General features: G+C 47.1%; 1 protein-coding gene across 2 annotated transcripts in view; it reads right to left on the bottom strand.

Annotated features, from left to right (window-relative positions):
• The window catches only part of KATNIP (katanin interacting protein), a 221,421-nt gene that overhangs the window by 87,546 nt on the left and 115,093 nt on the right, over window positions 1-18,782 (bottom strand). For both annotated transcript variants that reach the window (XM_012464613.2, XM_012464614.3), the window contains exons 7-8: window positions 5,891-6,158; window positions 2,944-3,075 (exon numbers count right to left, since the gene is read on the bottom strand). In XM_012464613.2, the coding sequence (XP_012320036.2) occupies window positions 2,944-3,075; window positions 5,891-6,158 (400 nt within the window). The remainder of the gene's footprint in view (window positions 1-2,943; window positions 3,076-5,890; window positions 6,159-18,782) is intronic.

The raw sequence follows: 18,782 nt of genomic DNA, 5'->3' as shown, positions 1-18,782 counted from the left end.
ATGATTAAATGCAAGATTACATATGCAGTCCTACGCACAGCTTGGGAGCTAGTTCAGTGCTTTGTAAGTACTAGCTCTTAATTTTGTTACCTGAATATGGAAAAAATAGTAATCATGGCACATACACAAAAGAAGGAAGTCCCAGCTAGCTCAGTAGGACGCTGGGAGAGGTACGTGACCACCAGTGTGCTGCTCCTGCCCGACTAGGGGTTCTGGGGGGTTTTGTGCAGTGGCAGACTTTTTCATCAAGTTGTTCTGGAGGAACTTTTGAAAAGCCATTTAGATTGGTTCACGTACAGTGAAGACAGTATCAGCAAGATAGACTGGAGGCTTGTCAACCTGAGCAGCAGTCGGTGAGGCCAATCCAGGAGATGCAGAAGGAAAAACGGCACCCGGGACTGCCGCCCCCGACTCCCCACCTGCTGTGGGAGCTACCAGAGCAGACTCAGGCCTTCATCCTGCCCCATGCCTTTTTCTCCTCCCTCTCCCCTTCTCAGCTTCCATCTGACCAAAGCTGACGCAACCAAAATTTGCCAGACTTTTCTGACATCTTCCATGTTCTCATTGGCTCTTGACCCCTACAGATCATTTCTCCATTATCTATTTAACAATGTGACACCTCTGTGATGCTATCGGCTCATGACAACTGGGGTTGCCTTCTACCTTCCTCAGGTCCCAGGCAGGCCTCTTTCCAGGCTCTGGGTCCCAACAAGAAGAAGTCCCCAGGAACCAGTCTGGGGCTAGCTCTGCCCCACTGTGGTCTGGCTCCTCCAACACCTTGAATTTAGACTTGGTGCCTCGAGAACTGTTGAGATGATCCATCTCCATTGTTTAAGGCACTCTGATTGCAGTACTTTGAAGGCCTAACTGGGATGCAGGCTCCAGGTGGCCACAGCTCTTCCTTGGTCACTACAGGCTGAAGCAGGATGCACATCAGATGCCTAGGACAGGGGTCTCGGCACAGTGTGGTTTGTGCACTCACAGACCCCAGCTCCAGGACCTGGGGCGCCCCAGTCTCCTTTGCTACTGACACAGACTCAGATCCTACCCCAGTGCCTTGGTCTGTTTTCTATTGCTTATAACAGAAAAACTGAAACTAGGTAATTTCTAAAGGAAAGGAACTTAGTTCTTATAGTTATAGCAGCTGAGAAGTCCAAGGTCAGGGGTGCCGCATCTGGTGAGGGCCTTCCTGCTGGTGGGGACACTGCAGAGTCCCGAGGCAGTGCGGGGTCCCGAGGGAATAAGTGTGCTAGCTCAGGTCTCTCTTCCTCTTCCTATAAAGCCACCAGTCCCACTCCCGTGATAACCCTTTAATCCATTAACCCACAAATGCATTAATCCATTGGACGAGACTTCATGACCTCTTCACCTCTTAAAGGGCCCAACTCTCAGTACTGCCACATTGGGGATTAAATTTCAACATGAGTCTTAGAGGGGGCAAATATTCAAACCATAGCACCCAGCCACATGACAAGCTGTGGCCCCCCATCACTGCAGGCTCCCCAGTGCCCAGGTTCTCACCCTAGGTTGTTTAGGATAGAAAGTCACAATTAGTCTCATAGCTCCAACTGGCTCCTTAGCAAGCCCAATTACTGTGTGGGTCCACCCCTGGTAACATCGAGACTGAGCCCCCACCCTCTACATCTTCAACCACCCAGTCTCTTCCCTGGTCACTTCGCATCCTCCCCAGCTCCCTAAAGGCCAGGCTTCTGTGGCTTCATGTGGTAGCCAGAGGAATCTTGTTGAAATGTAAACCAAGTCATGGCAGCTCCGGCTACAAAGCCTCAGCTGCCACTTGCCCGCTCTGTGCCTCAGCTCCTCATCTGTGAAATGGGGACAATTGCAGAACCTACGTTAAAGCCTAGTTATAAGGATTATATGAGATGACAGAAGTAAAAGCTTACAACAGTGGCTGGCTTGCCCTAAGTGGTGAATAAATGTAACCTCTCATTTCATTAGAAGATAGACAGAGACGGTCTTTTCACCATCAACTCTTTGGTACCTTCAGAACTGTGTACCATTTGCACATATTATTACCCATCTAAAGTAAGCAAGTTCATTGAAGAGTAAACCAAAAATAAAGGAAATTTTCCATGATAACCACACCTTGGCTGGGGAACTGGAAAGTCACTGTCATGGTTACTTTCTTTTTTTGAGATGAAGTTTTGCTCTTGTTGCCCTGGCTGGAGTGAAGTGGCACAATCTTGGCTCACTGCAACCTCTGCCTCCAGGGCTCAAGCGATTCTCCTGCCCCAGCCTCCAGAGTGGTGGGATTACAGGCATGAGCCACCATACCCAGCTATTTTTTGTATTTTTAGTAGAGACGGGGTTTCACCATGTTGACCACGCTGGTCTCAATCTCCTGACCTCAGGTGATCCTCCCACCTCTGCCTCTCAAAGTGCTAGGATCACAAATGTGGGCCACCAAGCCTGGCTGTCATGGTTACTTTTATGCATTGACTTGGCTGGGCCACAAGGAACCCAGATATCTGGTCAAAAATTATTCAGAGTGTTTCTGAAAGAGTGTTTCTGGATGACATTAACATCTTCATCAGGAGAGTAAGGCAGATTGCCCTCCATGTGAGTGGGCTTCAGCCAACAGCTTGGATCACACAAAAAGACCAGCCGTCCCCCAAGTGAAGGAGACATCTCCAGCTGACCGCCTTTGGACTTCACCTCCAACATGGCTCTTCCTGCACGGCGGCCTCTGAACTAGAGCACTGGCTCCTCTACAATTGCATGGGCCAATTCCTTATCCTAAACTCTCTCTCTCACTCTCTCTCCGTATCCTTTTAGTTCTGTTGCTCTGCAGACCCCTCCCTAGTACATCTGCAGCTCAGCCCTCCGCAAGGAGGGTAATGAAGTGGGGCCTTCCATCACGGCACCCCAGAGTGACCCAGCCTCCGCCCCGCTCCCCTGCTCAGGGGCCCTTGGAACTCTTACTGGAGCACATCCTCTCCTGGTCTGGGAACACAGCAGGAGCTTGGGCAGTCAGGTTTGGCTCAGGTTTGGTGGGAATGAAAACCTCAGCATTGTCCTTCCGCTTCGCAGACAAATTCCTTTCCCTTTTATGACCTGTGGGAAAACAACTGTTTAATGTAAGACACTGAGCGCAAGCAAGTTGGACATTCTGTTCAGGCGTTTGTTCATTATTCATTCACTTGCTCATTCAACAAATGTCTATGGAACTACTTTGTGTAGTTTGGGATTAGAGATGTGAATAATGCAGGCGACGAAACAAGTTTGCCGAGAGCCACGGTGAGCCCAGCACCACATTTTGGCAAGTACATAAAAGATTCTAGGACACGTATAGGTTTTCAAATTTTAACATTTCTTGGCTAGGCGGCCAGGAGGTGCCTCACACCTATAATCCCAGTGCTTTGGGAGGCGAGGTGGGAGAATTGCTTGAGTCCAGGAGTTAAAGACCAGCATAAGTAACATAGTGAGACTTTGTCACTACAAAAAAACGAAAAAAATAGGCTGGGCGCGGTGGCTCACACCTGTAATCCCAGCACTTTAGGAGCCAAGGCGGGTGGATCACCTGAAGTCAGGAGTTTGAGACCAGCCTGGCTCACATGGTGAAAACCCATCTCTACTTAGAAGACAAAAATTAGCTGTGCACGGTGGCAGGCACCTGTCATCCCAGCTAGTTAGGAGACTGACACACAACAATTGCTTGAACCCAGGAGGTGGAGATTGCAGTGAGCGGAGATTACGCCACTGCACTCCAGCCTGGGGGACAGGGCAACACTCCGTCTCAAAAACAAACAAACAAACAACAACAAAAAAACCCGGGTGTGGTGGGACGTGCTTGTAGTCCCAGCTACTTTGGAGGCTGTGGCAGGAGGATCACTCCGAGGAATTTGAGGCTGCAGTGAGCTATGATCGTGCTACTGCACTTCAGCCTGGGGCACAGGGCGAGACCTTATCTCAAAAAAAATGAAAACAAAACATGCAAAATGTCAAGAAATTCAAATTCTTTCTTTTCACTTTAAGCCCCAGTATCACTCAACCTGTGCCTGGCATCAACTGTTCTACAGCCTGTTCCTTCACATTCAGGAATGACTATCATATCCCCTGCTTCTCCAGGATGGGACTCGGTCACTTCTTCAGAGCCCCGTCCCCTTCCTCCCCATCTCCCCTGCAGCCATGCTGTCTGCAGGCCCAGTGGGTCCCACACAGGACTGTTATTAACACCACTCTGATCGCTTGCTGCTCCCGCAGGTGCGCCTAACACCTTTGTTTACTTGACAGAGATTCCCTGAGAGGCTGCAATGTGCCACGCGTGTGCTGCATGCTGGGGAAATGGAGGGTAAGAGCCAGCCTGCCCACAGGCTGGTGGATGGGGAGGTTCGGTGGGTGGAGAGAAAGACAACTGGGGTCAGTGATCCCAGTGCCATGACAATGCTACGGGAGCACGAGGCGGGGGAGGGCTGACCCGAGTGGATGTGGTGGGAGTACGAAGAAGGCTTTGTGGAAGAAGCAACTTTGGAAAAAGTTGGAGGAGGGAAAAGCAGAGAGCCAGGTTTCAGGGTTCTGAGTGGAGCGGAAAGGGACTGCGGTCATCTGGGCAGAGGAAACAGCTGAGCAAGGGCCTGGGGTGAAAGAGAACATGGTGGGAACACACCTGATGGACAAATGTCTCTCTGGAGATGTCAATTATTGGGTGTGGATTTTCCAGGGCTGAATTTTTTTTTTTTGTTGTTGTTGTTTTTGAGAGGGTCTCATTCTCACCCAAACTGGAGTGCAGTGGCACGATCATGGCTCACTGCAGCCTCAACCTCCCAGACTTAAGCACTCCTCCTGCCTCAGCCGCCCAAGCAGCTAGGACTAAAGGTGTGCACTGCCATGCCTGGCTAATTTTTTAAAAGTTTTTTTGGGAGAGATGGGGTCTTGCCACGTTTCCCAGGCTGATCTGGAACTCATGTGATATTCCCGCCTTGGCTGCCGAAACTGTTGGGATTACAGGCATGAGCCACTGTGCCCGGCCCCCTCCAAACTCATACATTGAAATCCTAGCCGCCAATACCCCTGACTGTGACTGTTTTGGGCACAAGGCCTTTAAAGAGGTAATTAAGTAAAAACAAGGTCATATGGGTGGGCCCTAATCCAATATAATTGCTGTTCTCCTAAGAGATTAGGACACAGACATGCCCCAGAGGGACGACCACGTGAAGACACAGAGAAAACAAGCCACAAAGAGAGGCCTCAGAAGAAACTGACTCTTGATCTCAGGCTTCCAGTCTGCAGAACTATGAGACCACAAACATCTGCTGTTTAAGCTCCCGAGTCTGTGGCACTTCTTCCTGGCAACGCTAGCAAACTGATACACGGTCTGATTCCAAATATTCCCTCATTTCTCTTTCCTTAGGTTCACCATGGTTCAGAAAAGATTGTCTTCTCCTAGGGCTTTTAAGGTTTTAGCTCTGGGAGAAGAAAGAGGGAAGAGGGCAGAAGGGAAAAGGGAGAGGGAAGAAGGAAGATGGGAGACAGATGGAGACAGAGAGGGAAAGGAAGAGGAAGAGGGAGAGGGGAGAAAATGGGTCTTGCTACATCTCAGAACTTTTCAGTTACTCGTCAATAGAGTCCCTTAGTTTAAGCTACTCTGTATTAGCCAACTGGTTTGTAGATACTGCAAAACACCTTACAATGTACAGAACAGACACCTACAACTATCTGCCAGGAATTTACCATCTGGAATTTCAGGGCCACAAGGAAGCCTTTGAGAAGCTCTACGTCTTGCAGTCAACGGAGACCTGACTGATACACCTCACTGGCCTGTGAGGCACCCTACCCAAAGCGGAATTCAAAGGACCGCTGGAAGTTTAAGTCCTGTTATTAGAGGCAGAGACACCAATGGCAAAGAAATGATACACAAGACAGAGCTCACTTTTGGAAGCTGGGTTAAATTCCAGCACCACGAGGGTGTCTGGGCCTGGGGGAGAGCGTCCTTCTGTCTCCTGTTCGCTGGGAACATCCTTCTGTGCCAAGTCCCCAGGGGAAGGAGAGCGGTCATCTCTGGGATGGCCCACCAGCGCTGGGTCCTCTGGCTCAGGCTCAGAGAGTATGTCTTCCTCAATAGAGTCATACTCATCGCTGGAACAATCCTTTTGTTTCCTTTGTACATTTACGCTAAGTTTCAGGCTTTTTCTCAGCTCCTGCAAAAAGCCCAGAAGAGAGATGAGAGATAAATATGGTACCTTGAGAAAAACTTATTTGAAAATAGATCATTCGAACCAAAGAATTATTCTCCCCAAACTAACATTTAACAATATCATCTCAACCCCTGTGTTGTCATTGCTTTGAAGGTGAGAAAACAAAGGACAGGGGAAAACAAGCAACTCCCTAGACGGAGCAGTACCGTTAATATTAATTGTGGTGTCTGTATTCCCGAGATGCCAGGGGAAGGTGGGGGGAGTGCACATGTGAAGGAGAGGGAGAGAGAAACAGACAATATGGCTTGTTAAAATCTGGGGCTTGTTCAGATTGCGGAGTCCCACCCACTGATTCAGCGGGTCTGGGATGGGGCCTGAGGATTTACATTTCTAATAAGGTGATCCTGATATTGCTGGTGCAGGGACCTCCCTCTGAATATGAACTCCCAAAGGCCTCCAAATGACCCTGAAACTCCAGATGGTAAAATGTCTGGCAGGTAGTTGTTGGGGGCTGTCCTGCATATTGTAAGGTGTTGAGCAGCATCTAAATGTCATACTATTTAGCGCTTAACTACAACGGCTTGAAAGTTTTTTCGTGTTTCTTTTATCTGCATGAAATTGTAGATTCCTTACGGCTAAGCATTAAGATCTATACTTAGAGTGACCAGGACATGAATCACCCAAACCAAGATACCAAGATACTTCAGAAAGAAAGCAAGCACTACTATATTTACACTGGGACAAAAAGTATAAACGGAGCTGGGACAGTGGCTCGTGTCTGTAATCCCAGCACTTTGGGAGGCCGAGGCAAAAGGATTGCTTGAGACCAGGAGTTCAAGACCAGCCTGGGCAACATAGTAAGACCCTTGTCTCTACAGTAAACAAACAAAAATTAGCTGGGTTGAAGTAGGAGGATCACCTGAGCTTGGGAAGTTGAGGCTGCAGTGAGGTATGATCGCCACTGCACTCTAGCCTGGATACACACACACATACACACACACACACAGGACTGTTTCAGCAAACCAGTATGTTTGGTCAGCCTAGCTACACTACCCCTTGTAGCCTGTATGGTATCCAATGTAGTTCTAAGAAAATGAGAAGCAATCAATAAAGGTTTGACAATTGACCAATAAACCTAATAGTTATCACAGTAGGCTGAATAAGGGCTCCCCAAAGATGTCCACGTCCTAATCCCTGGAACCTATGAACTCCTGAGGGCTCAGCAGGAAGTGAGGAACACTGTGTAGAACACTTTCATCATCTTAGAGAAATCATCCTACACAGACTGATGATAGAAATATAGATGTTACAGGCACCACTGGTGAGGACTCAGGAAATGAACACATAACATGTAACCGAAAACTGGAGCCCAGGGAATCCTGTTATGTAGCAGCAGAACTCAGCTGATTGTGTCCTATAGTGCTGTGAAAAGCAGAACTTGTAAAAGATGAACTTGGATATTTAACTCAGGAGATCTCCAAGCAAAGTGCTGAAGATTCAGTCTGTTTTTCTCTTGCTGCTTAAAGTAAAATGTGAGAGGAAAGAGACAGACTGAGGGAAGAACTGTTAAGGAAAAGGGAACCAGGACTTGGCGATTCAGATGATTTTTAGCCTATCCAGATTGCAGAAGATTCTAAAATTAGGAGATTCACTGTCAGAAAAGTATGCTATGGAGAGAAAACTAAAGGTGTGGCTGGACAACCTTTTTTCTTGTACCCCAGAAGGATGCAAAGTATTCAGTCATATGGAGGGCTCTTTGAGGAGATTAGACATATGGCTCATGGGTCCCCTTAGACATCTCAGCGGAAGCCAGGACAGAGAGGGGATTTTACAGGAAAGATTTGCAGAGGAGTCCCTTGTCTAATGGAGCAAATCCTAGAGACATACATGGGAGTCCCACATGACTTTTGAGAATGTCATACCAGCAGAAACACTGCCAGCTTGGACTGAATGAGAGAAAGAAAGAACAAAATGAAAGAAGGTTGTCAGACTCCCCAAAATTCTACAAGCAGGAAATTGGCTGATAAAATGGCTCATCTGCAAACACATGCTGTTCTTCCTGAAAAAGGAAGAATGACTCCAAGGATGGAGCTGTGGGCCAAGAGAGCAGAGACTCAAACCACAGAGAATTATTCCCAGGCCTTGAAAACTAATTTTGTTCTTTCTCCTACTCTGTTCAAGCTGGCAGTGTTTCTGCTGGTATGTAGCTTTCAAGGCCTGGGAAATCCATGAGTCCAATGTAATCACAGGGGTCCTTACAACAGAGAAGCAGAAAGATCAGAGTCAGATAGAGAATATGTAAGAATGGAAGCAGAGGTCAGGGAGGAGTGAGCTATAGTGCTGGCTTTTAAACAGGAGGACGTGGCCACAAGCCAAGGAATGTAGGTGGCCTCTAGAGTCTGAAAAAGGCAAGGGAATTAACTTTCCTCTTAAGCCTCCAGAAGGAATGCAGAACTGCCAACACCTTGATTTTAGACCAGTGAAACCGATTTTGAATTTCTGACCTCCACAACTAAGCCACCAAGCTTGTGGCAAGTTGTTATAGCAACAAATAGGAAATAAACACAGCTGTCTCTTTTTAGAGTTCCCCTTCCATCCCTTGATACCAAGTATTGGTGATACGCATTTATTAAAATTAATTATCTCTGTTGCCCAGGCTGGAGTGCAGTGGTGTGATCACAGCTCACTGCAGCCTCGACCTCCTGGGCTCAAGCAAGCCTCCCGCCTCAGCCTCCTGAGTAGCTGAGACTACAGGTATGAGCCACCACACCCAGATACCAATGATATTTACTGGGCAACTAGAACACTAGCTGGCACATAGTAGGTGCTCAACCAATACCTTCTGAATGACTGAATAGAATCCATTGATGACTGGGTGGTGGCTGTGGGCAGATGCAGAGTGCCCTCATACCTTGGAGGTGACATTGGTGACAGGACCCTTAGCAAGTTATTTACCTCCTCTGAGCTGCATTTTGACACCCATAAAAATAGATTAACAAATCCCTACCTTGCAGAATTGCTTTAAAGCAGAGGTCTGAACTGGGAATAATTTTGTCCCCCCACCCAACTCTAGAGGACATCTGGCAATGACTTGAGATACTTTTTATCACAACTAGGGCAGAGGTGTCCTACTGGCATCTATTACATGAACACCAGGGATGCTGCTAAACATAATAGAATGCCTGAGACAGCCCCACAACAAAGAATGATCTGGCCAAAATGTCAAGGTTGAGAAATGATTAAAGCAAGCACGGGTTCACCACTGGCATTTAAAAAGATAACTCCAGGTCTCCTAATTGAGTGTATTGAGATGGTTCACGCAGCCTTCATGCAAACCAGACTGAGGTCGTGGCTTCTGTCTTCAAAATCTGAGTGGTGGGCAATTGCAGGGGCAACAGATTCACTGCTCCTCCCCAGGGAAACATGAGTTCCTAGGTGACCTGCTGTTCAACAGCAATTTCAGCAGCTGTAAAACTAGTAATCCTTTACAGTAGAATAATGCTCTGTACTCTATAAAACATTTTCAACCCTTTCTCTCTTTTGATCCTCAGAAGAACCATGTAAGACAGATATGTAGAGTAAAACGCTGGGATAACATGAATTCAGTTAAAACAAGACAGCCTATTGGCTCTTACGCTTGGCCCAACTCCCATTCTCAAAGGAGGTCAACTTAGGCTCTGTTCTGCCGGGGTGGGGGCGAGGCCAGGTGAAAAAACAATGGGCACGCCCCTCTCTCTGCAGCCCCTATTTTTGCCCAGTCACTGTGGATCACACTCCTAGCTGGGAGACTGCTGTCACTGTCCAGGAGACCTCGGTCCCAGGGCCCAGAATCGTCCCCACTGATGTCTAAGGCAGAGTGTAACTACCAGACATGGCCAGTTCCAGGAAGGATTTGGATGGGGCACTAGGACCCTTGAACTCATGATCAGCTGAGTAGATTTCCTCTGGCTTCTTCATGCCCTTCATTAAGTTGCAACCCCACATTTTGAGTGATTGAATTGTGGGGATCCCCCAAAATTTGAGGAACTGTGACCAGCCTTTATGCTGGTTGAACTCACAGTGATTAAGTGGCAGAGCTGTGACTTCTGCACTCTGCCACTCCTCCTTGCTCCTTCTAGGTTACCCACACATAACACAGACTCTCTTGCTTCTGTCATGGCCCTGCCAATGGGGAAGACAATATGGCAACCACCATTCATTAAGGCTTCATGCATGCACATGGGCTTAGGTGCTGTGCTAAAGGCAGAGGTGGCAGTGGAGAGCAAGATGGCAAACCTCTGGCCTTATAGGAGCGTACACTGTGGGGCAGGAGGAGACAAGCAGGTTAACGCATCACGAAATATAAACAAGGGCATTTCAGAGGTGGCCGGGATTGTGAAGAAAGCCCTTGTCTGAATTACATGACAGGGCTGAGGGAGTCCTGATGAACAGTTGTCAGGGAAGGCTGAGTGATGAAGAGCTGCCCAGTAGTGTCTGGGGCACAAGGCTGTCTGTGGGTAGGGATGGCAGAGGCAAAGGCCAGGAGGCAGGTACGGCTGGAGGGCATGTGCTTCCTGGAGGGAGGCAGCGGTCACGTGGGACAGGACTTTGTGGGCCTCACGGAAGAGTGTGGATTTTGTTCTACACACCATGAGAAGCTACTGAAGGGTGCTAAGCAGAGACACAGTGTTATCTGATTTCTGCTTTTATTTTTTATTAATTTATTTTTTTGAGACGGAGTTTCGTCCTTGTCCCCCAGGCTGGAGTGCAGTGGTGAGAACTCGGCTTGCTGCAACCTCCGTCTCCTGGATTCAAGCGACTCTCCTGTCTCAGCTTCTCAAGTAGATGGGATTACCGGCGCCCACCACCAGGTCAGGCTAATTTTTATATTTTTAGTAGAGACGGGGTTTCACCATGTTGGCCAGAGTGGTCTCAAACTGCTGACTTCAGGTGATCCGCCTGCCTTGCTCTTCCAAAGTGCTAAGATTACAGGCGTAAGCCACTGCGCCTGGCCTGATTTCTGATTTTAAAAGATCTCTATGGCTCTTGGATATCAAGTGGATTTTAGGAGGCAGGACAAGGGTGGAAACAGGGCTACCAGCTTCACTGCAGTTGCAAGTGAAAGAGGAAGGTGGCTGCCGGGCGCGGTGGTTCACGCCTGTAATCCCAGCACTTTGGGAGGCCGAGGTGGGTGGATCACGAGGTCAAGAGATTGAGACCATCCTGATCAACATGGTGAAACCCTGTCTCTACTAAAAAATACAAAAAATTGGCTGGGCATGGTGGCATGTGCCTGTAATTCCAGCTACTCAGGAGGTTGAGGCAGGAGAATTGCCTGAACCCAGGAGGCGGAGGTTGCGGTGAGCCGAGATCGCGCCATTGCACTCCAGACTGGGTAACAAGAGCGAAACTCCGTCTCAAAAAAACAAAAGAGGAAGGTGGCAGCAGAGGTGGGACAGGGAAGAGGCCTTGAGATCTATTCCGAGGCAGAGATAACAGAAATGACTCATTAGAAATAAATCATATGCATACCCTCTGACACAGCTCTTCCAGAAATTTATCCTTCAGTCCTAAGTACACAAAGATTGTTGAGGCGTCCTTTATGATAGAGAATGGTCCACATGGTCATTAAGGAAAGATGGATTAAATACCTAAAAGAGCAGGTGTCCACTGGGCCCATGCAGCTCTTACAAAGAAAGAGGTAACTCTATTTCTGCACTTCTTTGGGGCAGATATTGAGATATACATTTAAGTAAGAAGAAGCATGTTGAAAAACGTACATTTAACATAAACTCAATTTTTAAAATAATTGTTAATTTCTATACATGTATGTTAATTTGTATGCATATATGCATACAAAAAGTCTGGAAAAATAGGCAACCAGCCTTTTTTTTTTTTGAGATGGAGTCTTGCTCTGTCACCCAGGCTGGATTCAACGGCCCAATCCCAGCTCACTGCAACCTCTGCCTCCTGGGTTCAAGTGGTTCTCCTGCCTCAGTCTCCTGAGTAGCTGGGATTACAGGTGGCTGCCACCACACCTGGCTAATTTTTTGTATTTTTAGTAGAGATGGGGTTTTGCCATGTTGGCCAGGCTGATCTCTAACTCAGGTGATCCACCTGCCTTGGCCTCCTAAAGTGCTTGGATTACAGGCGTGAGCCACCGTGCCCAGCTGGCACCCAACTATTAACAAAGATTTCTCTGAGAGCCTTTCAAGGCCTTTTTCTTCTTTGTTTTTAAAATATGGCACATGTATACCAGGTGTAACAAACCTGCATGTTCTGCACATCTACCCCAGAACTTAAAGTATAAAAAAAAATTATTTACTATTAGCATGCATCCAGTGTCATAATTAGAAAAAAATGATATATTTACATTGATGTTTAAATCTTGTCCCTCCCTCTTGCAAATAAATAAATTCCCTAGAGGAATGGTGGGGAATGGTGGAGTGGAGGACCCTGAACAGTCAGCTGCCTGAAAAAAAATCATCTCTATCCCTGGAACACGTTTGGCTCCCAAAAGCCAATGACAAACAGCAGCACTCGGTGCTGGAAGACGACGGAGCAGCATCTGTCTAACTCGAGAATAAAGTATCCAGCCAAGAGGTCCAGACTGAAAAGTAACAGACCATCCATCTCAAACAGCCAGAAACCCAGGGAATACAGAGGGCATTCATGAGCTCTTCTCGGAAAATATCACCCAGGTGGCAAAATCTAATGAAAGAGGAAATCAAAATGAGGATGCAGGCGTGGAGAAGCTGTGATCAAAGGTCTAATGGTAAGCGCCGTAGCCACTTAGAGACTGAATAAATACTAGGCGTGTACGCACATTAGGGAGATGGACAGAATGCGATGCTATAAACCTAAGCCCTTAGCTTAGCGAACAAAAATCAGCAGAGGGCAGGCAATGCGGGCGGCCTCATTTTCCACACCAGAAAGTCAACCCAAATGCATCTCAAATGGAAACAGAGTTTTTTTTTTAAAGTGGCAACTCTAACCTCTTATTTCATAATGTATTAAACTGATGGCTATTTTAAGAAATAGTATTTCCTGTGATAAAGAAATTTGAATTTCAATAATTCCTCCTGTTTCAATTTGGTTTCTTTTTCTTCTTTTAAATTAATGGAAATTTAAATGCCATGACTGTATTTGCAAAATAGATCCAGGCCAGGTGTAGCGGCTCATGCCTATAATCTTGGCACTTAGGGAAGCTGAGGCAGGAGGATGACTTGAGCCCAGGAATCTGAGGCCAGCCTGGGCAACAAAGTGAGACTCCCCCAACTCTATTTTTAAAAAATTAAAAAATAAAACAAATAAAAATCCCTCTCCCCAAAGAAAATATATCTAAAAGAGCAGCCTATAGATTCTGTGTGGCTGTCAGCTTCTTCGCAAAGGAAACAAATGCGTTTGCTCACACTGGATGAACCTAGGCCCTGATAAGGCTCACGTGATCTAAACCATCTGTCCCAGGGGCAGAGGGGAGTCAAACTAAGGAGCAACATTCCCTGGAGAAAGCCGTTCAAAACCTTTCCATCTGGAAAGATGAGGACCTGGGATTGGGGTTGGTTGCTTTGAAAGCCCATCTGCCCGTGCTTCAAAGAGATACCATGCTGTGGGATCTACCAGGTGCTTTGAAGCCATCATCCAGAAATTCCTCTGAAGAAAACACACTTTAGAGCTTTGCTTCAAAACCTTGTTAAATTTGATTTCAGTGTTCAGTGTTTAAAATGTTAAGTTCAAGCCCTTTCAACAGAAAGCCCTCTGCATGGAGGCCAGGCTGCCAACACGGCAGGTGGGGAGCGGATGACAGGGACTGCACACAAATGGGTCTCCTCATTGGGGATCCAGGGAGGAGGCAGAGGGACGGATGCTGACCTAAAGACTTAAAGGTAGTTGCCAGAAGAACCACTGACTAAAATGCAGCAGGGGTTTGATGGTCAGGGAATTAATGCCTTCTATGCCTGAGCCTCCTCCTTCTGCCTACCTAGGAAAAGAGTGACATCAGGCGACCATCAGACATGAAGTTTTTGCAATAATAGTATCAGTAACTATAACATCAAAGACAATAGCTACTAATTGCTAAGCTTCTGTTACATTATCAGGCACTAAGCTGACTTATCTATGCACCTCATCTCATTTCTTTTTCTTTCCTGAGGCAGGGTCTTGCTTTGTCACCCAGGCTGGAGTGTAGTAGCACCACTTTGGCTCACTGCAACCTCCACCTCCTGGGTTCAAGTGATCCTCCCATCTCAGCCTCTAGAGCAGCGAGGATTATAGGTGCAGATCACCACAACTGGTTTTTTATTTTTTTGTAGAGATGAGGTCTTACTATGTTGCCCAAGTTGGTCTCAAACTCTTGGACTCAAGCAATCCTCCTGTATCAGATTCCTGATGTGCTGGGATTGTAGGCATGAACCACCACACCCAGCCACCTTATTTCATTTCAACGTCCTAACACGCCAGTGCGGTAGGTCTCCTCATCTTCCAGGCTTGGAGGACATAGTGTATGTTCAAGGTCACATAGCCAGTAATGACAAAGCCCGGGTATGGAGGAATGACCTTCTGTATTCGTATTATATATCTGGCTCTGTATTAGTCTGTTTTCATGCTGCTGATAGACATACCCAGGACTGGGAAGAAAAAGAGGTTTAATGGACTTACAGTTCCACAGGGCTGGGGAGGCCTCACAATCATGGCAGAAGGCAAGAAGGAGCAAGTCACATCTTACATGAATGGCGGCAGGCAAAGAGGGAGAGCTTGGGCAGGGAAACCCCCATTTTAAAAACCATCAGATAGGCCGGATGTGGTGGCTCATGCCTGTAATCCCAGCACTTTGGGAGGCCAAGGCGGGTGGATCACAACGTCAGAAGTTCGAGACCAACCTGACCAACATGGTGAAACCCTCTCTACTAAAAATACAAAAATTAGCCAGGTGTGGTGCCTCACGCCTGTAATCCCAGCTACTTGGGAGGCTGAGGCAGGAGAATCGCTTGAACCTGGAAGGCGGAGGTTTCGATAAGCCCAGAGCCTGCCATTACATCTAGCTTAGGGGGCGACAGAGCGAGACTCAGTCTCAAAAACAAAACAAAACAAAACAAAAACCATCAGATCTCCTGAGATTCATTGACTATCACAAGAACAGTGCAGAAAAGACTCACCTCGTAATTCAATCACCTCCCACCTGGTTCCTCCCATGACACATGGGAACTGTGGGAGTTACAATTCGAGATGAGATTTGGGTGGAGACACAGCCAAACCATATCAGACTCCAAAGTCCAGACTCAAACATGTGACTATGTTTATTCCCTGCCTGGTACCAAGTTGGAAGCAACAGAGCGGGATGAAAGTCTGGTGTACAGTGACTGTCCACTGACTTGCATAAAACTGATGAAACCTGCCCGTAAGAGCTTTAGATACAAAGCTGCCTTGAGGCCACTAAACGTGTTCATGCATGTGTTAAGTCTGAGTGGATGAAGCATTAAACTTCTAACTCTACTTACAAAGGGGAACGAACTGGGTTCTAAGTTCTGGGCCTGACGCAGTTTGCCCTGTGCCCCCAGATGAATTGCTGAGCTTCAAGACCTCACCTTTGCTATGGGAAAATGTGCTCTGATTATCTCACCAAAAAAAAAAAAGAAAAAAAAAAAGAAGGCTGCTGAGGGGACAAAATGAAATTAACAGCTAGGAGTGTTTTGTGATTGCTTTAATAGGGTCCTAGTTTTTACAGAAAATTTAAAATTGTGATGATGGTGTTTTTTATTATTTCTCAGATGCTACTGAATCTGCCTATTAGAAGCTTGGATGATTAGATCATGAGGCCACAGTGGAAACTTTAAGACAGTCCTCAAGAGCTAGCAGCAGTCTAGGGGACAGAGGTGACTAATGTGCAGCCAGAAAGGCCAGACCTCCCCAACTAACCCCCTTCCCCCGGAACCCCAATAATGTCTCTCATTTGGTTGGCAGTTTTGTAAAACCAGGATTGAATGTCTTCAGTCTGGCACGCACTGCTAGTTGTGATAATTCCCACTGACTTCTCTTACACTCTATGAGGCATTTTACACATTCCTATCATTCATCTGCCTGGACCATGAAGGCTTTTTACTTAGCACTGAAGAGTCAGTTGATTAATTTGCTCTTTTTTTCTCATTCATCCATTTATTCGATAATTTTTTTTGGAGAGAGAGAGAGAGGGTATCCATTCTGTCACCCAGGCTGGAGTGCAGTGGCACGATCCTGGCTCACTGCAACCTCGACCTCCTGGGTTCAAGACATTCCCCCACTTCTTGAGTAGCTGGAACTACAGGTGTGCACCATCATGCTCCACTAATTTTTGTATTTTTTTGTAGAGATGGGGTCTTGCCATGTTGCCTAAGCTAGTCTCAAATTGCTGGGCTCAAGCGATCCTCCTGCCTCGGCCTCCAAAGGTACTGAAATTGCAGACGTGAGCCACCACACATGGCAATGAATATTTTTTATTGAATATACATGTCCCCCATAAGCAGGTCTGACTGCTAAGTGCTAGGGATGGAATGATGAACAAGACAGACTTACGGAATCTACAATCTGGCAACTCTTATGTAATCCACAGCAAACTATCAGAGTAATGAGTGCCAAAAACCTAAACTTAGGGCTTGCCAGTCCAAGCCCAGAATAAAGTGCCTTGTGCCCTAAGTTTAGGGTCAACTCTGAGGTTTTTTTGTTTGTTTTTTAAGACACAGGGTCTTGCTTTGTTTCCCAGGTTGGAGTGCAATGGCACAATCAGAGCTCACTAACTCCTGGCCTCAAGTGATCCTCCCACCTCAGCTTCCTGACTAGCTGGGACTACAGGTGTGTGCCACCACATTTGGCTAATTTTGTAAGTTTTTTGTTGAGACAGGGTCTTGTTATGTTGCCTTGAGCTCCAGGCCTCAAGTGATCTTCCCACCTCGGCTTCCCAAAGTACTGGGATTACAGGCATGAAACACCGTGCCTGGCCTAACTCTGCATATTTGGAAAATCTATTCCCAGCTGGCCAGGCGCAGTGGCACACGCCTGTAATCCCAGCACTCTGGGAGGCTGAGGCAAGCAGATCACTTGAGGTCAGGAGTTCGAGACCAGCCTGGCCAACATGGTGAAACCCCATCTCTACTAAAAATACAAAAATTAGCTGGGTGTGGTGGTGGATGCCTATAATTCCAGCTACTCAGGAGGCTGAGGCAGGAGAATCGCTTGAACCTGGGAGGTGGAGGTTGCAGTGAGCCAAGATCGCACACTGCACTCCAGCCTGGGTGACACAGTGAGACTCTGTCTAAAGAAAAGCATAACAAAAAAAAATTCTCGTTCCCCTATATAAATTCTGATAGAACTAAGGCTAGGAAGATTTGAATGATACATGTGTTTTAAATACCTGGGCAATATTCATAGTTTTCTGATACCTTCTTACTGCCCCTATTCAACCTTTGATTTTCTTTCATGAATTTTCATTCAAAGCTAAGTGTATAAAGTATCCTGGAGTTCAGTCCGTAAAGTGCATCACTGGAGAAAAACCAAAACAATCTCCGTCTTGGGGAAGAGACTGATAGAACAGAGAACGAACTCAGGAAGTAGATGGGCCTGGGAGACTGCGGAATGCTTTCCTGGCTTGGGGGCCGCCGGCCAAACCCCTCAGCATCACCCTGGTGGAGCAATCAGTAGATAGATAGGAGATTGGATAGGGATAGCAGGATAAAGACCAAATACCAAGGAATGCCACTGGCTGACTAGAAACTTTCAGGAATTCCTAATAAATAGACGGGAGAGATCACATCCATAAAGAACTAAAGGAAACTGCAGTTCTTGATCTAAACTGCAGATCAAAACATACATGGTGGGCCAGGCATGGTGACCTCACGCCTGTAATCCCAGCACTTTGGGAGGCTGAGGCTGGTAGGTCACCTGAGGCCAGGAGTTCGAGACCAGCCTGGCCAACATGGTGAAACCCTGCCTCTGCTAAAAATGCAAAAATTAGCCAGGTGTGTTAGTACACACTTATAGTCCCAGCTACTTGGGAGGCTGAGGCTGAACAGGCTGAGGCCGGTTCACTGTTTGAACGCAGCAAGCAGTGGCAGCGGTGAGGCGAGATCTTGGCACTGCACTCCAGCCTGGGCAACAGAGTGAGACTCCATCTCAAAACAAAGCAAAACAAAAAAACCCACATCCATGGTGTATCAGTCTGTTCTCACACTGCTATGAAGAAATACCTGAGACTGGGTTATTTATTTATTTATTTTTTACTATTAATTTTTTTAGTAGAGATGGGTTTCAACATGTCGTCCAGACTGCTCTCAAACTCCTGACCTCAGGTGATCCACCTGCCTCAGCCTCCTAAAGGGCTGGGATTACAGGCATCAGGCACCGTGCCCGGCCAAGACTGGGTAATTCATAAAGAAAAGAAGTTTAATTGACTCACAATTTCCCGTGGCTGCGGAGGCCGCAGGCAACTTCCAATCATGGCAGAAAGCACCTCTTCACAGGGTGGCAGGAGAGAGAAATGAGTGCCAGGTAAAGGGGGAAGAAGGCTGGGTGCGGTGGTTCACGACTATAATCCCAGCACTTTGGGAGGCCGAGGAGGGTAGATCGTTTGAGGTCAGGAGTTCAAGACCAGCCTGGCCATTGTGGTGAAACCCCATCTCT

Source organism: Aotus nancymaae, unplaced genomic scaffold (assembly GCF_030222135.1).
Source record: "Aotus nancymaae isolate 86718 unplaced genomic scaffold, 86718_ANA_hifiasm-v0.15.2.pri h1tg000049l, whole genome shotgun sequence".
In the NCBI taxonomy this organism is placed as follows: Eukaryota; Metazoa; Chordata; class Mammalia; order Primates; family Aotidae; genus Aotus; species Aotus nancymaae.
The sequence above is the reverse complement of the archived record's forward strand: the minus strand, read 5'-3'. Positions and strand labels throughout refer to the sequence as shown.